Source organism: Paroedura picta, chromosome 2 (genome assembly GCF_049243985.1).
Source record: "Paroedura picta isolate Pp20150507F chromosome 2, Ppicta_v3.0, whole genome shotgun sequence".
Lineage (NCBI taxonomy): Eukaryota > Metazoa > Chordata > Lepidosauria > Squamata > Gekkonidae > Paroedura > Paroedura picta.
Genome location: NC_135370.1, coordinates 160,964,702 through 160,984,817, shown reverse-complemented (window position 1 = coordinate 160,984,817; position 20,116 = coordinate 160,964,702). Strand labels below are relative to the sequence as shown.

General features: G+C 44.6%; 1 protein-coding gene across 2 annotated transcripts in view; it reads right to left on the bottom strand.

The window, feature by feature from the left end:
• Positions 1-6,184: 6,184 nt before the first annotated feature.
• CCDC197 (coiled-coil domain containing 197) overlaps positions 6,185-20,116 on the bottom strand; it is a 28,764-nt gene continuing 14,832 nt past the window's right edge. For both annotated transcript variants that reach the window (XM_077323554.1, XM_077323555.1), the window contains exons 6-10: positions 16,655-16,737; positions 14,903-15,075; positions 12,109-12,219; positions 11,361-11,477; positions 6,185-9,682 (exon numbers count right to left, since the gene is read on the bottom strand). In XM_077323554.1, the coding sequence (XP_077179669.1) occupies positions 9,569-9,682; positions 11,361-11,477; positions 12,109-12,219; positions 14,903-15,075; positions 16,655-16,737 (598 nt within the window). In that variant the 3' untranslated portion in view covers positions 6,185-9,568. The remainder of the gene's footprint in view (positions 9,683-11,360; positions 11,478-12,108; positions 12,220-14,902; positions 15,076-16,654; positions 16,738-20,116) is intronic.

The window sequence follows — 20,116 nt, the reverse complement described above, 5'->3', positions numbered from 1 at the left end:
TCTGGGGTTTCTTGATGGCTTTGGATGGGTGGGAATTAATTGATTTTTAGATTTTTTTTTTAATCATTAAACATTTATTGGGTGATGTGTCCGGTCAACTTGTGCCCCACTCCCAAAATAGCCAATGATGGGCCTAAAGGGGCTGGGAAGAGGAGAGGCCCTGGGTGGGCATGTACACAGCTAGGTTTCTCAACCATATTCTGCACGGTTGTGCCACTTCTGGGGTTTCTCGAAGCTTGATGAATGTTTCAGGGGTTTCTCAAAGGTAAAAAAGTTGAGAATGGCTGAAATGAAGTGTGGGGTCCTTCCTGAACTCCTCAGGCAGAACATCCCACCAGGCAGAAGTCACATGAAAGGGCAGGGTGTCTGTTGTGGGGAGAGGAAAGGGAAGGTGAATGTAAGTCGCTTTGAGACTCCTTTGGGTAGAGAAAGTAGCATATAAGTACCAACTCTTCTTCATCTTCTTCTAACTCTACTATTTGCAGGGTCATGCCTTCAGAAGGCTCCAATGAGCAAAGCTGACATGGTGGAACATAACAGAGTAGGTGGTCCTGCAGTCATATGGGTCCAGGGCCATGAATCTGATCAGTAGGCATCTGCAGAATGCATGTGACATTCACTTTCCACTTAGCACCTAATAGCAGCCTGGTGCATTCCATGCTGACTGGAGTCTCTAAATAGTCTTGAAGGGCAAACCCACGTAGAGCTGACTACAATTGCTGAGCCTCAAAGTAATCATAGCATGGATTCATGTGGCCTGGTCAGCCAAGTTAAGGTAGGGGACTACCTTAACTTGTGCCGCGCCTGCGCGATTTCGGCTGCGCAGCGCGCATGTGTGCATGCACGGGCGTGGCCATCGCCCTGCCGGTCCCCAGCCAAAAAAAGGTTGGGGACCACTGATTTAAACAGTCCTCTGCTTCAGAGTCAGACTAAAGGAGGGAAATTCTTCATGTATAGATCCCAAAAACCAGCACTAGATGGCACTCAAGGACCGCTATTTCTCAGACTTACTGGAACAAACGTGATTCCCTCCCCTCTGAAACACAGTGAAAGAAATTCCATATTCCCATTATTATTAAGGCCAAAATGCACAATATACAGTCCACAAGTTAGGACTTGGATTCCTGAACTGATGTTGGTATGTTCAAGTTGGGGCTAACCTTTTCAAAGCCGTCCATTTCTCCATTTGACTGCAAACACGGCACGGGGGAAGGAGGGCTTTAGGGCAGGGGTAGTCAACCTGTGGTCCTCCAGATGTTCATGGACTACAATTCCCATGAGCCCCTGCCAGCGTTTGCTGGCAGGGGCTCATGGGAATTGTAGCCCATGAACATCTGGAGGACCACAGGTTGACTACCCCTACTTTAGGGGATTTTTGCCACTGGAAACTACTGGAGATGCCCTTTTTCCTCTGGCCCTATGTCCCCATTCTGCAATGGAGCCTCCACTGCCACCACTCAGCTCCCACTCCACCCTGGTGTGCCTCCAGCTAAGCCAGGCCAGTCACCACCATCGGCAGGTAGGCAAGCAGTCCTGGCACCTGGTCCCGTAGCTGCATGCTGCCATCACCATGCAGAAAGTGCCTCCCCAGCCACCAGCTGGCTGCTTGAGCAGCCCAGAGCTATGTGCCCAATGAGCCTCTCAGTAAGGAAGGGAAGGTTGGGGTGGGCGCCTCACTGGGGTGCCAGAGTAGGCTCTCGGTTGAGCAAGGGACCTCCAACAAGTTGGAATTGGCAGAGTGTATGTGCTTCAGGGCATTTACTCAGAAAGGCAGTCCCTCTGAACAATTCTGCTGTGCCTAGTTAGGGAAATACCAGTGATGGAGTCTTCATGACCTCCGCAGGCAAGCCATCCCAAAGGATAGGGAGCCACTGCAGAGAAAGCATGCACATGCCCATGTGTTGATAGTCAATACCTTGATCTGAGCTCAGACACTGATGGCCAATCAATGGGGTGACTGCAGAATGGGTGTCACATACGCACCCCGCCTAAGCCCCAATAATGCCCAAGTTGTGGCATTTTGCACTAACCAGACTCTCGGATTTGATTCCAAAGCACTATACAGAGTGCATTACAGTCTAGCCTCAATGTCCCCATGGCATGGATCCAGGTGGCCAGGTTGGCTGAGTGCAGGTAGGAGGCCGTTTTATTGAATGGTTCTAGAGATGGTCCAGATGGGAAGGGAACGGTGTATATGGGAAGGTCATGTTACAAACAGAGCTCGGAGGAATAACGTGGAGACTCTGTATTCAAGTGCCTTTCTGATTACCAAAGAAAAGTTTCCACTCAACAGGAAGATCTTGAATTAAGGAGCAGTGGCCACTCTATTTATACTGTAACTCTTTTTTAAAAAGCCAAAGGAAAATGTAATTGAGTGCCTGATTGATGATACTGATAATAAGCTTGATCGACCTCTTCCATTCATTACTTAAGAATATAACATTCGGCTTCCTCTGCCATCTGGTAATTAATGAGATTAGGTCAACACACCAAAGACCCTTGCTGCATTTGAAAAGTGCTTTGTCAGAATCTCTTTGGACTTTAATAAAGTCTGTGTTACTTTTAAAATAATTAACGTGAGGCGCTTCAGTTCACAGCTCCATTTATTTTACAAATATCCACAGCTGCTCCTCTGGAATCAGGCTTCCGTATGAGAGCAGAACAAAGGTTTTGGAATTCTCCGCTGGCAGGAGCCCTCCTTTAAGAGGGTGAGGTTCAGGATACAAGATGTGAGTTTCAGGGAACTTTTCTGAATGAAATTGGGGAGAGGGGGGGTTAATAAATGCTAATGCAAAAAGCAGCTACTCTGTAACGAGCTGAGGACTGGTATAGGCAGGACAAAGAGGTAAATATTACATTAATACCTTTTACCTGTGAAGAACCAACCCAGAGTATTTAAAGGCTTGTATTTAAGAGCCAGTTTGGTGTAGTGGTTAGGAGTGCGGACTTCTAATCTGGCATCCCAGGTTCGATTCTGCGCTCCCCCACATGCAACCAGCTGGGTGACCTTGGGCTCGCCACGGCACTGATAAAACTGTTCTGACCAAGCAGTAATATCATGGCTCTCTCAGCCTCACCCACCCCACAGGGTGTCTGTTGTGGGGAGAGGAATGGGAAGGCAACTGTAAGCCGCTTTGAGCCTCCTTCGGGTAAGGAAAAGCAGCATATAAGAACCCATTCTTCTTCTTCTTCTTCTTCTTCTTCTTCTTCTTCTTCTTCTTCTTCTTCTTCTTCTTCTTCTTCTTCTTCTTCTATGATTTTAAAAGATGCTCTCTCTCTCTCTCTCTCTCTCTCTCTCTCTCTCTCTCTCTGTGTGTGTGTGTGTGTAAAGTGACTTATAATAATGCTGTAGGGTTTTCAAGCAACAGTGGCTTGCCATTTCATTGGGGGTCTTCCGTCCCACGACTAACCGGGGATGACCTTGTTATTTCCTGAGATCTGACAAGATCAGCTACCCTGGGCCATCCATTACTGAGTGCCCATCCTAGACACATTTCATTACTGCTATTAATTATGTTTACCATTTATTCACTTCCTGCAATATACATTAGAGGGATTTAATCAGCTTTCTTGCTGTGATATTTCTCAGTGGTTTGGGGGGCACTGACCTGGACCGTCTGGGATAAACTGCCTTTCATTTTGGCACTGAGGCAATATTGATTTTTCCATTAGCAGAGCAGTTCTGGTAATTTCTAATTAGCGTTGCTTAAGATCAGACATTTTTCATAACCTGATCCATGGAAGAAAAGATGAGAGCTTACATTCCAAATGAGAATGGATCCTACTCCCACATTATGTATGGACTTGAAGGCAGCAGGGAAAGAGGAAGCCCCAACATGAGATGCATTGACCCAATGAAGAAAGACCTGGCCCTCCGTTTGGAAGAACTGAGCAAGGCTGTCAATGACAGGACATTTGGTGTTCATGAATTCATGGGATTGTCATAAGTCAGAAGCCGAACATGTTGGGAGAGGGGTGTTGTGTGGCTTTTCTCTCTAGCACAGCAGCATTTTGAAATGCACCCGAGAGTGCTCAAAGAACTTTCCAGAGAACTTGCACAGCCCTTGTCGGAACCTCTTTAAAGACTGGAGATGTCCCGGAGGACTGGAAAAGAGCAAATGTTATTCCGATCTTCAAAAAAGGGAGGAAGGATGACCCGGGAAACTACAGACCAGTGAGTCTGACCTCTGTTGTGGGGAAGATAATGGAGCAGATATTAAAGGGAGCGATCTGCAAACATCTGGAGGACAATTTGGTGATCCAAGGAAGTCAGCATGGATTTGTCTCCAACAGGTCCTGCCAGACCAACCTAGTTTCCTTTTTTGACCAAGTAACAGGTTTGCTGGATTGGGGAAATTCAGTTGATGTCATTTACTTGGATTTTAGTAAAGCTGTTGACAAGGTTCCCCATGATGTTCTGATGGATAAGTTGAAGGATTGCAATCTGGATTTTCAGATAGTTAGGTGGATAGGTAATTGGTTAGAGAACCACACTCAAAGAGTTGTTGTCAATGGTGTTTCATCAGACTGGAGGAAGGTGAGTAGCGGGGTACCTCAGGGCTCGGTGCTTGGCCCGGTACTTTTAAACATATTTATTAATGATCTAGATGAGGGGGTGGAGGGACTATTCATCAAGTTTGCAGATGACACCAAATTGGGAGGACTGGCAAATACTCCGGAAGATAGAGACAGAGTTCAACGAGATCTGAACACAATGGAAAAATGGGCAAATGAGAACAAGATGCAATTTAATAAAGATAAGTGTAAAGTTCTGCATCTGGGTCAGAAAAATGAAAAGCATGCCTTTTCTGGCCCTATGTCCCCATTGTATACGGCACTGGTCAGACCACACCTGGAGTACTGTGTGCAGTTCTGGAGGCCTCACTTCAAGAAGGTCGATAAAATTGAAAGGGTACAGAGGAGAGCGATGAAGATGATCTGGGGCCAAGGGACCAAGCCCTATGAAGATAGGTTGAGGGACTTGGGAATGTTCAGCCTGGAGAAAAGGAGGTTGAGAGGGGACATGATAGCCCTCTTTAAGTATTTGAAAGGTTGTCACTTGGAGGAGGGCAGGATGCTGGTTCTGCTGGCTGCAGAGGAGAGGACACGCAGTAATGGGTTTAAAGTTCAAGTACAACGATATAGACTAGATATCAGGAAAAAATTTTTCACAGAGTAGTTCAGCAGTGGAATAGGCTGCCTAAGGAGGTGGTGAGCTCCCCCTCACTGGAAGTCTTCAAGCAAAGGTTGGATACACACTTTTCTTGGATGCTTTAGGATGCTTAGGGCTAATCCTGCGTTGAGCAGGGGGCTGGACTAGATGGCCTATATGGCCCCTTCCAACTCTATGATTCTATGATTCTATGATTGTATTTTGCCTGCCTTACTTCCAAATTCAGTATGTTCACTGAGTGACCTAAATTCACAGATGTTTTAGGCTGATCCTGCATTGAGCAGGTAGGTTGGACTAGATAGCCTGTAGGACCCCTTCCAACTCTAGGATTCTATGAAACTGATCACAGATTATTTGCACATCCCCATACTCGTACCTGGGAACTAAATAATTCCATAAGTTCTGATCAATAATTTATTTTTGAGATTCCTAGCCCACCCCACTCCAAAATTGGTCTCTGGGTGGGGACTGATGATGAATGATGCTAACTTACAAGTGCAGAGTAGAGCTGCCAGCTCAAGGGTGAGAAATTCCTGGTGATGGTGGGGTTTGGAAAAGGGAACGGCCTTATACTGGGGTATAATTCCAAACACCCTCCAAAGCAGCCATTTTCTACAGGGGAACTAATTTCTATAGGCTGGGGATCTGTTGTAATTCCAGGTCATCTGCAGATTTCACCTGGAGGCGGGCAATTGTGCTGCTTAATCACAAAAGGCTCATATACTCCAAGTGCAGCTGATCTTATGTTTTATTTATTTAAAACAATCTAAAGCCACCTTTCCACTCAGCTAAGTGTCTCCAAAGCTGCAAAGAACAACAACATTAAAGCAAGATTAAAGCTTACCAGCTTCTCAGAAATGGGAAGCTTTTATATTGTGAAGCTTTGGCCTAGTAACCCAGCCAAATATGGGATGGCGTGTATCAGTTAACTGACACCTGGAGACAAAAAACTATCCTGATTTATTCACTAGACATACAACATAAACACTAGGCAGAAAAACTCCCACACAAAACAGTTGAAGAGATTTATTAAATACAAAACAACCAGAATAGAATGGGCAACTTTTTCTATAAACAGAGTAACAATTGTAAAAACTAACTCACCACAAAAAAAAAGCAAGCCTGTTCTACCATTGACCTCAATAATAAAACCTTTCTTCTCTCCCTTCCTCAATACAGGAAGATTATATTATTTTGGGTTGCCGCTCCTTATTTCCAGCTTTCTCAACCAGGGTTTTGTGACAGCCCTGGAAAGGTTTCCTGAATGGATGGGAGTTATTAATTTTGTATATATTTTAAAAACTTGTTAAACATTTATTGATTGATATGACCGTATATGGTCATGTTGACCCCCTCACCCAAAATGGCCACTGATGGGCCTGGAGGGGGTGGGAAGGGGAGGGGATGTGGGGTGGGTGTGTACACAGCTGTGCTTCCCAACCATATTCTGCACTTCTGGGGTCTCTGAAACCTGAAGAATATTTCAGGGGTTTCTCAATGGTAAAAAAAGCTGAGAAAGGCTGACTGAACTGTCTTCACTCAAAGACAGAACACATGAGAGCCAGTCTTTCTGGAGAGAGCCTCGCTTCCAACTGACTTTCTTCTCTCTGGAGGATTTAAAAACTGCTGTGGAAGGGAATCCGGTTAAAGAAACCACAGCCTTAATAAAGAATTCCGTAGGTTTAAGATATATAATAAAGAGAATAAAGGGGTTGAATCCACCACAAGCGTATATATGAAGGGCCTTCCAATATTTGTGTGTGTGTGGAGGGGTGTACATATACGGTCTATAGGAGTGTCACCAATGGACCAAGACTTGGGTTTAATGGTACAAAATATTGAGGGTAACACTGGGATTTTGATTTCTATCAACTTCTTAACTGGGAAAAATATGATGAAATCTTTTGTGGAAGTTGGCAAACTTACACTAATCTCCCAGTCAGCGTTTGTTCAGCAGAGTGAGAAAAATTGTAGATTAAAGCTGCCAGGTAACAACAGCAAAGTTATTTTCTTCTTATTTTAAATAATAAGGTATATCATCTTCTGTGGGAATACTGAATATGTTTACTTTCGCACTAGAGAATAGTCAAGCACCATCTTTAACAGTAACTTTTTCTCTGAGGAAAAATCTGGTCCTCAGAGATACACTTTCTTTTTCTTTTGTTTACATAAAGTTAACAATCTGGTTGTTAAATTGTTTCATTTGTTCTTCACAGTGTAGAAGTAGTGATTACTTTACATTTTCTGACCAATAAACCTGAAAATGAACAGAGACTCTCAGCCTAATCTCTCTCTCTCACACAGACGCACACTCACAACTGTCAAAAGCTACCTGTCAAAATGGAATACTTCCATCATACATCACTTCAGACTCAGAGTGTGCATGCAAGGATGCAAAGCACGAATTCCAACACCAAGTGCAGCAGGACTTTTGCCACGAGACCTCACAAGAACAGAACAGGAAGGAAAGTGAAGGTCTGAGTCGGACAAATCAGTGAAAATTGCTCCCTATGTCAACTGAAGTGCCCATCTTCTAGATTAAAATAGCACTTAGGCAGTCTTTTTACGGCAACTGGAAGAGCAAAATAGGGGGAGGAGATTCTTTCATTGGTAACCATACATGAATAAATAAGGTTAGCACTGTTGTTCAAAAATTAACAATTCACAAAAACAATATTTTGGGAATGACTCATGTACTTTAGTAGCCCCAGAGGCATAGGCATTGCATTCGCAAAAGAGTTAATTTTGAGAAGCAAAGCAATTAAGGTTACATAATTTATTTTATAACAGCAAAAGAAAGCAAATATATAAATAAAGTTTATGCAACAAACCCACTGGAACTTCATTTCACAATCCTAGTTGGAAGACACATAAGCATATTGATGTAACTTTTAAATGAGACCTCAAACAAATAAAACAGGGAATGGAGGCTAATTCCCGCACTCTGAATGCCAGAGTTTATATATCAAAGTACTGCTCTATGATACCAAAAAATAAAATCACAACTGAGCTGGCACATGCCTTGAACAAAGTAAAGTTTCTTAATGGGAAGTCGGATCAATGCACCTGTTCAGTCCCAGGTTTGCCAACCAATCCCAAATTATGGGGATCAGTTCCCCTGGAGAAAACAAGAACATCACATCTATGCTGAGCTCCTCCTCTTCCCCAGACTCCACCCTCTCAGGGCTCTGACACCATATTGTCAAGGATTTCCCAACCAGGAATTTGCAGCCCAAGGTCGCCAATCAAACTTTCATGGCAGAATGAGGATTTGACTAGGGTTGGGCACTTTGGCCCCCAAAGCAGCCATTCGCTCCTGACACAGCCAGCACTGTGTGTGTGGGGGGGGAATGATCCCCTCGCTATGGCGGGGGGAGGGGAGGCACAGGAGTCAGCGCGCCAGTGGCCACGCACACACAGGCACGGAGCTGCATCGGGAGCAAACGGTCGCTTCGGGTGCTGAAGCACCCAACCCTAATTTGAACGTGCATCTCCAAGATTCCAATACTCTTAAGACAGCCATTTCAACTATTTTACCATTGAAAAACCCCTGAAACATTCTTCAAGCTTTGAGAAACCCCAGAAGTGGTGTGATTGTGCAGAGTATAGTCAAGAAGCATAGTTGCGTACATGCCCCCTTCCCCCTCCAGGCACATCACTGGCCAAGGGGGGGCAGGTTGATATGACCATATGTGGTCATATCACCTGACCTGTTTAACAAATTTAAAAAATATATTAAAAATTAACTAACTCCATTCCACTTGGGAAACCCTTCCAGAGCCATCAAGAAACCCCAGGGTTTCACTAAAGCCCGGTTGAGAGAGCCTGTTCTAAGTACATGCTGGCAGCAGCTCATAGTCCATGGACACCTGGAGAGACATCTGTAGCGCTCTGAGCCCTACACTATGTTAGTTCTCTATCTATGTCTAGTTAGGATACACGAAACCAGTATATGAAACCATGCTTTAAAGCTGGTTTGTTAACAACAAGAGTCTTACTTATGGTGTCACATAATGTATGGCCATGGACTTCCTAGTTTGTTTTGGATGCCCTCCTAACTGCAATGCAGATTAGGATATCAGCTGAATCATTGTGGAACAGAAAGAATGCAGGTGATGAAACCAGCATTTGTCAATCAAGGCAAGCTTAGAAAGATCAGCTGTGAGCTAAATTCCTGTTTCACAAACTAACTGCAAAGGAAATTAGCACAAAACTAGCAAATTCCAACAATGATAGCTTTGGCAGTGGACTGAGATCCATCTGTGCCAAGCTGCTCATAAGAGAAGGTAAAAATATTGCACATTTCCATGCAGCATTGCACATCAAAATCTATGGTATTTTCCAAAGCTTAAGCCATCCCAGCATGCAGAACCTTCTTTTATCACTTGTCTTGAATCAAGACCGCTTTTTGTTTTTGTTAGGTCGCTCCTTAAGACTGCAGGATGATGTTTTAGGTCCATCCAATTGCATTGTTTGCTGTCTGATATTCTGTTTTTCCAAAATGAACTCCTGTTCACAGAGAGAGAAAGATTCCTTACTATTGTCAAGACAGTGTTACAATAAATTTACAAAATGTCTAGCATTGGAAGCAAAGATCCCAGTAATAACCTTGCAATGGCACTGTGAAAACTACATTTGCCTGGCAGTCTATCTCTACCAGTAGCCAACCAGATGATTGTGGGAAGCTAACCAAAACAATTTGGTGGAGATAGCTCTTTTGGTTGTATCCTGCCATTTAACAGCAGAAGGAACCCATAGTTGTGGATTTTTTCACGTTCTCCTTCCCACAGTAGTCCCATCCGACTTCAGGAAACTTGCTTCTTGGAGCCTTGGAATCCTGCATAGATATGTAGCTGCATGGCTGGGGGCAGGACTGTGACATGGGAACAGGAAGGTGTCCAGAAACTGGTTGCATAAGATGTTGCATGAGCACAAATAGAAATGCGAGTCCGGCTTAGGGCAAGCATTTACCACTGTCTTGTAATCTTGCATTTAACACTCTCCTTTTCTTGGGTTTTAACTTGCTCAAGAGCTCTGGCACAAGTGGAAATTTTGCACTCGATTCAACCCTTTGATTCTAGGGTCCAGCCAGATTGGCATGGGAACCCATAGCAACCTTTGAAGACTTGTGAAGTTGTCCTGACTTTGGTTGCCATTTTAAGTTGCCATAGCATCCTAAGTGGAAGCTGAGGTTTGGGAGTCCTGTTGTGCTGCACTGCGCATCCAAAAGAGTATACTGCTGGCAGCCAAATACAAGGTGTCCCACCTGATGCCTCATCCTTTTTGGAGGGCACTGTAGTGTGAGGCAAGAACTCAGGCCCCACAGGCTACATATAATGCAGGCTTGCTAATGGTGCCTGAAGTCTATGAAAGTGCTGGTGTTATTTCTATTGCCTTTGTAACAGACTGCAGGAACCCTCTTTTGAAGGGGTTTCCTCAGTTTGGGACTCAGGGAGAGATAAGAGATCAGAGCTAGATCAGAGCCCTGCAGAACCTGTCATTCCAGAGGGCTTGCAAAACAGAGCTGTTCCACCAGGCATATGGCTGAGGCCTAAACATCTAATACCAAAATCCTGCTTGCCCCCCTTCCAAGATCCATATGAAAAGCTTCATCTAAGTGCACTTTAATCTCCCCCCTTATTCTCCCAGAGTAATGCGTGAGCTGCCCTGAGCCTCCAGGGAAGGGCAGCATACAAGTATAAAAATAAATAAATAAAAATATTGTTCTGCACTCTTGGAGGTTTCTCCAGATACACAGAGCCCTCTCTATCCTTAATGCCTACAACTGTTCTTTGGACCGCTATCTACATAAGGGCCAAGACCTCAAAAGGAGATACAGTGGGAAATGCTATTGAAATTGACAGTGTGGCAATGCCATGATGTCACTTCCCGTGTGGACCTGGAAGTGACAGCAACACATCAGCACAATGCTCTAGGATTCCATCCAATCTCCATGGTAATACTGTGGGTGGAATCCTAGAACATCATGCCAACATGCTGACTTTACTCTTAGGTTTGTGGCAGAAGTGAATTTTAATATCCTCATCCCCCAAATACCCACTGGTTGCCCACTGTGCTCTCTTGGATGGCAACCCAACGTTCTTGCAACAAGCACAAGCAAGAAGTTGTAATTCATCTTGGACAGTTTAGATTTCAAGAACATTTCAGCACCAGTATTTGTATTTACTTGGATCATGTCCAGCTTGGAAAGCAATGGCATTTCCTTCAAAGGGCCATAATGCCACATGTAGCACTGCTCCGCTAGGTCAGAGATTGCTAACAACATCCCGCCTAGTTCTTCTTTCTGCAAAGATATAAAGAAATGAAAAGACGGGGCAGTTCTTACAACCAGATGTATTTGATGCGATCAACACAGTCAACTGTTTTGAAAAGCAGAGAACAGGCAACATATTTAAAAGAGTAAACACAGTTGGCTCTTTATTTTTGTCTTGCTTCCATCTTGACAATTTCTGTCCAAACAGAACCACTGTGTAATTTAACAACAGAATTCTTCAGGCATTGAGAAGTGGCATGATCATGCAAAATATGGTTGGGAAACATAGCTGTGAACACGCCCACCCAGGGCCCCTCCCCTGCTTGCTCCCTCCAGGTTTCTCTGAAGAACTTCTGTAACTGGCTTCCCCCACTGAGCAAGGTGGCATCTGCCTTTCTGAAAGACAACCCTCACCCTCCCAGCTATGTACTACTCCATTTAGCCAGGAGCACAGGAAATTAATGTCAGCGTCTGCTTTTAACTAATGACAATGGAATGATGAAGGCTGATTTATAGAATATTCTTCCATAATCAGAGGAGGTTGTTGAAATGCCAAGGACACATCTTTAAGTGGAAAGCATTCTTTGCTCCCCACTCCATTTTGATTGAAACTCTGCTGGAAGGAACCAGGGGGTGGGGGCAAACCCCAGTAAACACCTACCTGATTTCTGAAGTGGCCTTTTTTATGGCTAATGTACTGTTCCAGCTGTGTATTTTTCCCTTGTAATGCACTGCATTTCGACTGGAGCTCTGAAAGTTTGCTAATCAGCATCTAAGTTAAAATATTAAAAAGAATGTTTACAGATGCTAGAGGAAATCTAGCTTTTGTATGGGATTCTCCTGTCCTCCCCTACCCCTACCCCTACCCGTACCCCTACCCCTACCCCTACCCCTACCCCTACCCCTACCCCTACCCCTACCCCTACCCCTACCCCTCACACAACCTACTAGGCATGCCAGCCTCCAGATGGGACCTGGGGATCACCTGGCATTACAGCTCATCTCCAGACTACCCTTCCCTTGGAGAAAATGGCTGCTTTGGAGGGTGAACAGTATAGCACTGTACCCCACTGAGATTCCTCTTCAGGCTTCAATCTCAAATCTTCAGGGGTTTCCCAACTCGGATCAGGTAAACTCACCCTCCACCTGTAGCTACGATGGACCTGGCAACTGTACAAGCAACTCACTCACAACTGTACATCCAGAAACCCTTCATAAATGTGATGGTGTGGTCATAGAACTGGCCCCTTGTGTCAGCTGAGGCAGAAAACCTAATAACAACCCCCTCATGCTGATGACAAAAGTTGGTTTTTATACCCCACTGTTCTCTATTCTAAGGAAGTTTCAGAGCAGTTTCCAATCTCCTTCCCTTACTCTCTCCACAATAGGTACGTTGTGATGTAGGTGGGGCTGGGTTCTGAGAGAATGGGATGCCAGCCTCCAGGTGAGGCCTGGGAATCCCCTGGAAATACAGCTCATATCCAGACAAGAAGAAGAGTTGGTTCTTATATGCCACTTTTCTCTATCCGAAAGAGTGTCAAAGCGGCTTCCAATCGCCTTCCCGTTCCTCTCCCCACAACAGACACCCTGTGAGGGAGGGTGAGGCTCAGAGAGCCCTGATATCACTGAAGAAGAAGAGTTGGTTCTTATACTCCACTTTTCTCTACCTGAAGGAATCTCAAAGCGGCTTACAGTCGCCTTCCCTTTCCTCTCCCCACAACAGACACCCTGTGGGGTGGGTGAGGCTCAGAGACCCTGATATCACTGCTCGGTCAGAACAGCTTGATCAGTGCTATGGAGAGCCCAAGATCACCCAGCTGGGAGGAGGAGTGGGAATCAAACCTGGCTCGCCAGATTAGAAGCCGCTGCTCTTAACCACTACACCAAGCTGGCTCTAAAGAGAATTCCCCTGGAGGGTGGACTCCATAGCATTGTACCCCTCTGAGGTTCCTGTCCTCCCCAGGTTCCATCCCCAAATCTCCAGGAACTCCCCAACCTCACTCCGGCAACCCTAACCCCTCCCACCCACCCCCAATGGTGGCTGCAGGGGGGCCTGGCAATCTAGTGAGTGGCCCAAGGTCACCCAGCAAGCTGCACGTGAGGGAATGGGGAATCAAACCCAGCACCCCAGATGAGTATCTGCCACTCTTAATAACTCCAGTATGCTGGCTCTGATAAGAATTTCATAATAGGGCCAGCCCCATTCATTCCTAGCCAAACCACTGTCATCTTTTTGCACCTTTCTGCTTTAAGCATGTTCTCCTCCACATGCAGCCAGCTGGGTGATCCTAGGCTAGTCACAATCCTGTTAGAGCTGTTGTCACAGGGCAGTTCTGTCAGAGCTCTCTCAGTCCCACCTACCTCAGAGGGTGCCTGTTTTGGGGAGAGGAAAGGGAAGGCAATTGTAAACTGTTTTGAGACTCCTTCAGGCAATAAAAAGCAGGGCAGAAAAAACAACTCTTCTTCTTCCTGAAGCCGTTTTGTATAATTCAGGATCTTGTCAACTGGCCCAACTAAGCTAGACTCCTAGTTGTTACAGTGTACAGTTTGCTACATGCTGTTGATACTACTTTAAGAATTATCATTTTCAGCAGATACAATGATTCTGTCTAAGGCAGGGATCTCCACAGACAGGGGTAGTCAACCTGTGGTCCTCCAGATGTCCATGGACTACAATTGCCATAAGCTCCTGCCAGTGTTTGCTGGCAGGGGCTCATGGGAATTGTAGTCCATGAACATCTGGAAGACCACAGGTTGACTACCCCTGCCCACAGATACTTTTCTTGGCACCTGCCAGTATTTTTTTTAAAACTGGTGAGTTCCATTGGGGCTTTTGTTTAGCAGGGTTTCTGATGGGCTTTTGGAGATTTGATTGGATGTGCAGATTTTTTAAAATTTGCTTCAGCAGCAGCTGCCCCCACAGCTTAAGAATCTTCACTGTATGACTGAAAGTAAGTTGTACATATGCATGAAAATATGTTTAAACAATATGTTCATTTTTAAAAGCCTCCTGTTAAACCAAGCCTCTTCCGGAAATGCTAAAGAACTACTATCAGATTTATGTTCAAGGGGAGTTGCCATGATGGTCTGAAGCAGCCAAACAAAGTTTGAGTCCAGTGGGGCCTTTAAAGCCAACAAAGTTTTATTTTGGGTATCTTCAGATCTCTGAGGAAGCGGGCCTGCACACAAAAGTTTATACCCAGAACAAAACTTGGTGGGTCTTAAAAGTGCCCCTGGACTCAAACTTTGTTCACAGAGTTACGCACAGTCTCACTCCCTGAGATTTTTGTGGTTTGCTAATGGCAGCCACTTTGTGGTTGTGCTCACCACCATACATCAGAATTTTAAAGGTGCCCAGATAATTAAAAAGCTTGAGGGCCCCTGATATAAGGTCTCACTGTAACATAACAGGTTGGATGCCTGTTTCATAAAGCTACATGCTTGGTATCATTTACAACTTTTGCGGTGTCATGTTTCTCTTTCAAGGTTCCAAATTCATGTTGGTTTGTCTCAAGATTATGCAGCAGTGTGGACAAGTTCTTTGTCAAATTCTGGTTTGCCGTCACCAACGTCTCATGTCTTTTAATGAGGGCTCTAATCAAAGATTCTTCTCCGCATTCCAGGTAGTCTGCAACAGGAAATAGGGAAGAGCGTTAAACATGGGGGGCAAGGAAATCAGGACCCTCCAAGACCTTAGACAACTCCAGAGGGCCTGCAAGACAGAGCTAGTTCACCAGGCCAGGAAATTAACTGGGAAATTAACACCAAGGAAACTCTGGCCTCCCTATCTACAAAACAGAAAATACATCTTACAAAAAATCCACCAATGTATCTGAAGAAGTATGCATTCACATTTGAATAAAACTTTGCAGGCCTTGAAAGAAGCCACTGGACTTGAATTTTGTGGAAATTCATAAACAGAACTTCCCCGCCTTTCTTAAAACAGACATAACAGACACCTGGGGGGAATATTCAAATTAGTGCTCCATGTGGGAAGAGGAGACTTTCCTCTTCTGCATGGCTTCTCCAGCTGAAACTAACAACCTCCCCAGGGTGTTGTTTGATTCCAAAGGGGAAAAGACAGGTGTCGGCTGGTTTGCCCTCCAAGTCTAGTAATAGAATATATGTGTGGACAGTTCTGTTTATTTATTTATTTATTTATTTGATTTGTATGACCGCCGCTCTCGGAAACCGGCTCGCGGCGGTTCACAATGTTTTAATACAAATACAATATATTAACCATTAAAATTCCCCATTAAAACCCCATTAAAATAATGACTGAGTCACAATGAAAGAAGGAGAAACTGTGTAGGAGTGGAAGGGTTAACCCCCTTTCCCCCAACATACCCCTAAACCAAAAAGAGGCCGCATGTGGCTACAATTTCTATTTAAAAAATACTGGGGAGATTCAGTCAAGATCTACCAGCATCTTGTCTAGTTATTCACTTTACTTATTTTTTGCCCCAAACAGACTGGCAGAGGACTAAGTTTAGACTCAGTTATTATAAAATGCTTGGGGGAAGGAGAACTGATGGGTCAGATACTTTTACACACCAGTCCTAGATGCAAGTGGGTAGCCGTGTTGGTCTGAAGTAGTGCAACAAAATCAGAGTTCAGTGGCACCTTTAAGCCAAACAAAGATTTATTCACGGCGTGAGCTTTCAAGTTCAAGCACTCTTCATCAGATTCAAAAGCACTCAAAAGCTCACACCTTGAATAAATCTTTGTTGGTCTTGGACTCTGATTTTATATAACCAGTCCTAAGGAGAGTCCCGTCCTTCAGAGCCCATTGACTTTGAGGCACTTAGAAGCTTGCAACTCTGCCTAGGATGGCGTCCTGCCTTGTGGCCCCAGATTTATGGTCACATTAGTCTAGAGGAAGGCAAAAATCCTCCAGGATCCCCGGGACAATCTGTCTTGAAGGAAGCCTCTTTCTTGGCCCCAAAGTGGCAATCGGCATTACCCTGAGCATGTAAGAAAGGGCCATGAGAGCAGAACGCTGACATCCTTTTTTGCCCTCTCTCCCACAATCTGCCTCAATTCAGGGAATTTGCATTGCAGTCAGATGGCCATCTAGTCTCTGCTTAAATGTATAAGCAATTTGTGGGTGCTTTTTGAAAGGTAAGGGTAGAAAACCGAGGTCATCACACAAACATCTGAGAAGCAGTTAGAAACCAAAGGAAATGTGGGCTAACGACTGTACTCACGGGCAGGCAATGCTTCGATCAGTTTCAGCAAGAAATCTTCATATACTTTGCATTTGGCCACCTTTCCCTGTAACTTCTGTTGCCTGCAGAAACATACCATAACCTGGTTCAGAATGTCTTAGGCATCGAAGCAGACATCAAAGATGGCAGCACTCTGAAACGACTGGGGCGTTTCTCCACTCTCTCCCAGGATGTTCCGCTGCTATCTTTAGTGGGAGGTGAGGGGGGTCTTCAAAGGAAGATTCCAGAGCGAAATGGCTGAGCTAGAATTTATCAGCTATTTGATTATACTCATCTGAGTCTGAATCCAGTCCAAGGTTTTCTCACCCATTGCAGGTATTAAATTAGATCTTTTTTTTTTTTAGTGCAAAAATTGTATTCTTGTGGTTGAAACTCATTGTTCTGGCATTCAGTGACACCTTATCACAAAATGTATTACCAAGAATCATTGGCAGCACACAGACTACCATAGCTAGTTCCAGAGATATTAAAATGCATATATGTGCAAGGACATTCTAACCATCCCGTCCTGACCATCCAATACTGTCTGATCCAACAGGCAACAGCACTTCACAAGAGCCAGATTGGTATAATTGTTAAGAACAGTAGACTCTAATCTGGAGAACCAGGTTTGATTCCCTGCTCCTTTTCCACAGGAAGCCTGCTGGGTGACCTTGGGCCAATCACAGTTCTCTCAGAGCTCTCTCTTCTTTACAGCCTCAGACCATTTCTGCAGTACAGTCATGCTTTGTTTCAACCTCAAGTTAAAGCACCATCTTATACTTCAAGTCTGTGGCATTTGTTCCGCAATTAGGTGTTTAAGCAAGGATCAGACCCATTTAATGAGTTTTGCATTTACTTCAAAGGGGGTCCTTGCTGCCTCTCTCTCTCTCTCTCTCTTTGCTCTGTAAGGTTGCAATGTACTTGCATTATCAAGAAAGAAAGAAAGAAAGAAAGAAAGAAAGAAAGAAACTCACTTAGCAACGGGGAAAGTCTGACTTTCATTCCCCTAAAGGGAATTACATTTTCATTAGGATAACAATTGAGCTGATCCTATGGGAAGAGTTTTCCTTAAAGGATCAGTTCCTTCACAAGCTTTGTTGGGCCAATTGGCTGCTTGCTATTAATGTTACTGTTAAAAATTACCCTTTAAGGCAATCAACAATATGCTTTTAAAAGGTGAATGGCTCGGGGACAACTTTGGTGGGGGTAGGAGGACAGGAACTAGGGTTAATACAGGACAATGATGACACCCAAACAACAATGTGATGAAACAGCAGATTCAAATTTGCGAATTCCGCACTTGAAAACTGCAAGTCAAAATGATCCAAAAATGCTGTAAAGGAGGATTTTAAATATGTGGGTAAGGGGGCACAATATTTGGATCTACTCCTGGGGAGAAAATTTTTTTGTATTCCTCAATAACTTTTGCCAATAAAGGTTTTCTGAATCTGAATCTTTAAGAACATCAAGGCAGGGGGTTGCTCTTGTGTGGAAATAATCTCAAATGGAGGTCTTTCACATCACCTACTACATCCGTCTAATTGGGTTTTAATTGGAGATCCCAGGAATTGAACCTGGAATATTCTGCATGCACTGAGCCACAGCCTCACTTGTAGATATATTTACTGATAAATAAGACCTACCCCATTCACTGGGCCTACTGCCAAGGGAGTACATAACAAATCTGCAACTTTGTGCCAAATTGCCTTCTATTTTTGCCTTTTGTTATCACAGTAAAATAAGTTTTCCATGTGAAAATGCTGAATAACCCTTTAGAGTATAGGCATAATTTCTGTAGTTCTTAGTTAGAAAAATAGAGGAAAGTTCTGGGAAAAGACAACAATAATTTCCCACAGGATAACTACACATAATTAGATACACACTCCAAGGAGATCAGTACAAGCCAAAGAATCCTATGGATTTGGAAGAAGAGGTTTTGAAACAAAGAAGCCCTGAACCATGTGGACCATAAAAGTTCAAAGGGGAGGGTTTTTGTTTTCTTTTAGATTGCAGGGGAATCTTAACTATATTGTCACATGCTCCCCATATCTCCAAGTCGCCAGAAGTATTTGGGGGAGTATTACAGGAGGAGCATTGCAAGTTCATTCCCTTTGAATGAGAGATCACTGGAAAAGTCTTAGGTTCCGGTTACATAATCTTAATTTATAAATACACCAGTGGAGCACATCTGGAGGCAAAGAGTAACATCGTCAGTGAAGTCACTCTATTACACCACACCAGATCCCCAGGTAAAGGAAGATTCCACACCCTCTAGGGCAGTGGTTCTCAAACTTGGTGACGGGACACCATTTGGGGTCACCTGGCCCCTCCCACGGGGTCGCCAGGTTGTCCGCCGCTGCAGTGGTGGGTGGCGGCGGCAGGCATAGGCAGTAGGCGGCAGCATGTGGAGGTGGATGGTGGTGGCGGGCAGCAGTGGTGGGTGGCAGCGTGTGGAGGTGGGTGGAGGCGGCAAAGGTGGGTGGAGGCGGTGGAGTCATGCCAATGGCTGCCTCCACACCGCCTCAATTGTTGTGCACATGCACGTGCCACAAGCCACCCGTGCACACGCATTTCCAGCGCCCCAGTGGCTCCTTCTGCAGCTGCCACGGCTGGGGGGGGGGGTGGCAGAAGTGCCTCCGCAGTGCTAGCTGGCAGCTCCTCTGGCTGGGTCCCCGCTGAGCTTCGGCGCTGAAGTTGTGGTCGCGGTGAAGAAAAGGTTGAGAACTGCTGCTCTAGGGTCTTTAGCCAACTTCAAACAGGCTGTCCAGTTCTTTCCTTCTCTCATTCCCAACTTGGAATGCAATTTCTTTGCACAAGCTTACACACATTTTTCCAAGCTCTGATGGGTACTTGGGCAGAGCATGGGGAAGGGAGCCATTCCCTATCACAATTGCTAAGGAACGTTATCATTTTTCTGTCTTTGCTCCAACCAGGGGTAGTCAAACTGCGGCCCTCCAGATGTCCATGGACTACAATTCCCAGGAGCCCCTGCCAGCATTCGCTGGCAGGGGGCTCCTGGGAATTGTAGTCCATGGACATCTGGAGGGCCGCAGTTTGACTACCCCTGCGCCAAACCTTTTAAAGGCCAAAATCCACTCATGTTTGCAGAGGGCTATCCTAAAACATAATGTCAGTGAATTTCACCTTTATAGTTGTTGGCACTACAATTCTACTGTTCGGTCCCGTCCCACCCATTTTGGCTTTTTTTTTCAAAGAAAGGTCACTTATATTTATTTGTGTATGTATATTTAATGTGCTAAAAATATTAGTTGGCACATTTATTTATTTAAGACAATCTTTAGACTAGTCTAACTTAAATTATCTTTCTGAGAGCAGGTAAAAAATAGTAGAAAAATTATGGGCCTGGACAGTCCTCTGACAAAACAATTAACAATTTCTTTGTACAGTATGGTGTAGTGGTTAAGAGCAGCGGCTTCTAATCTGGCAAGCCGGTTTTGG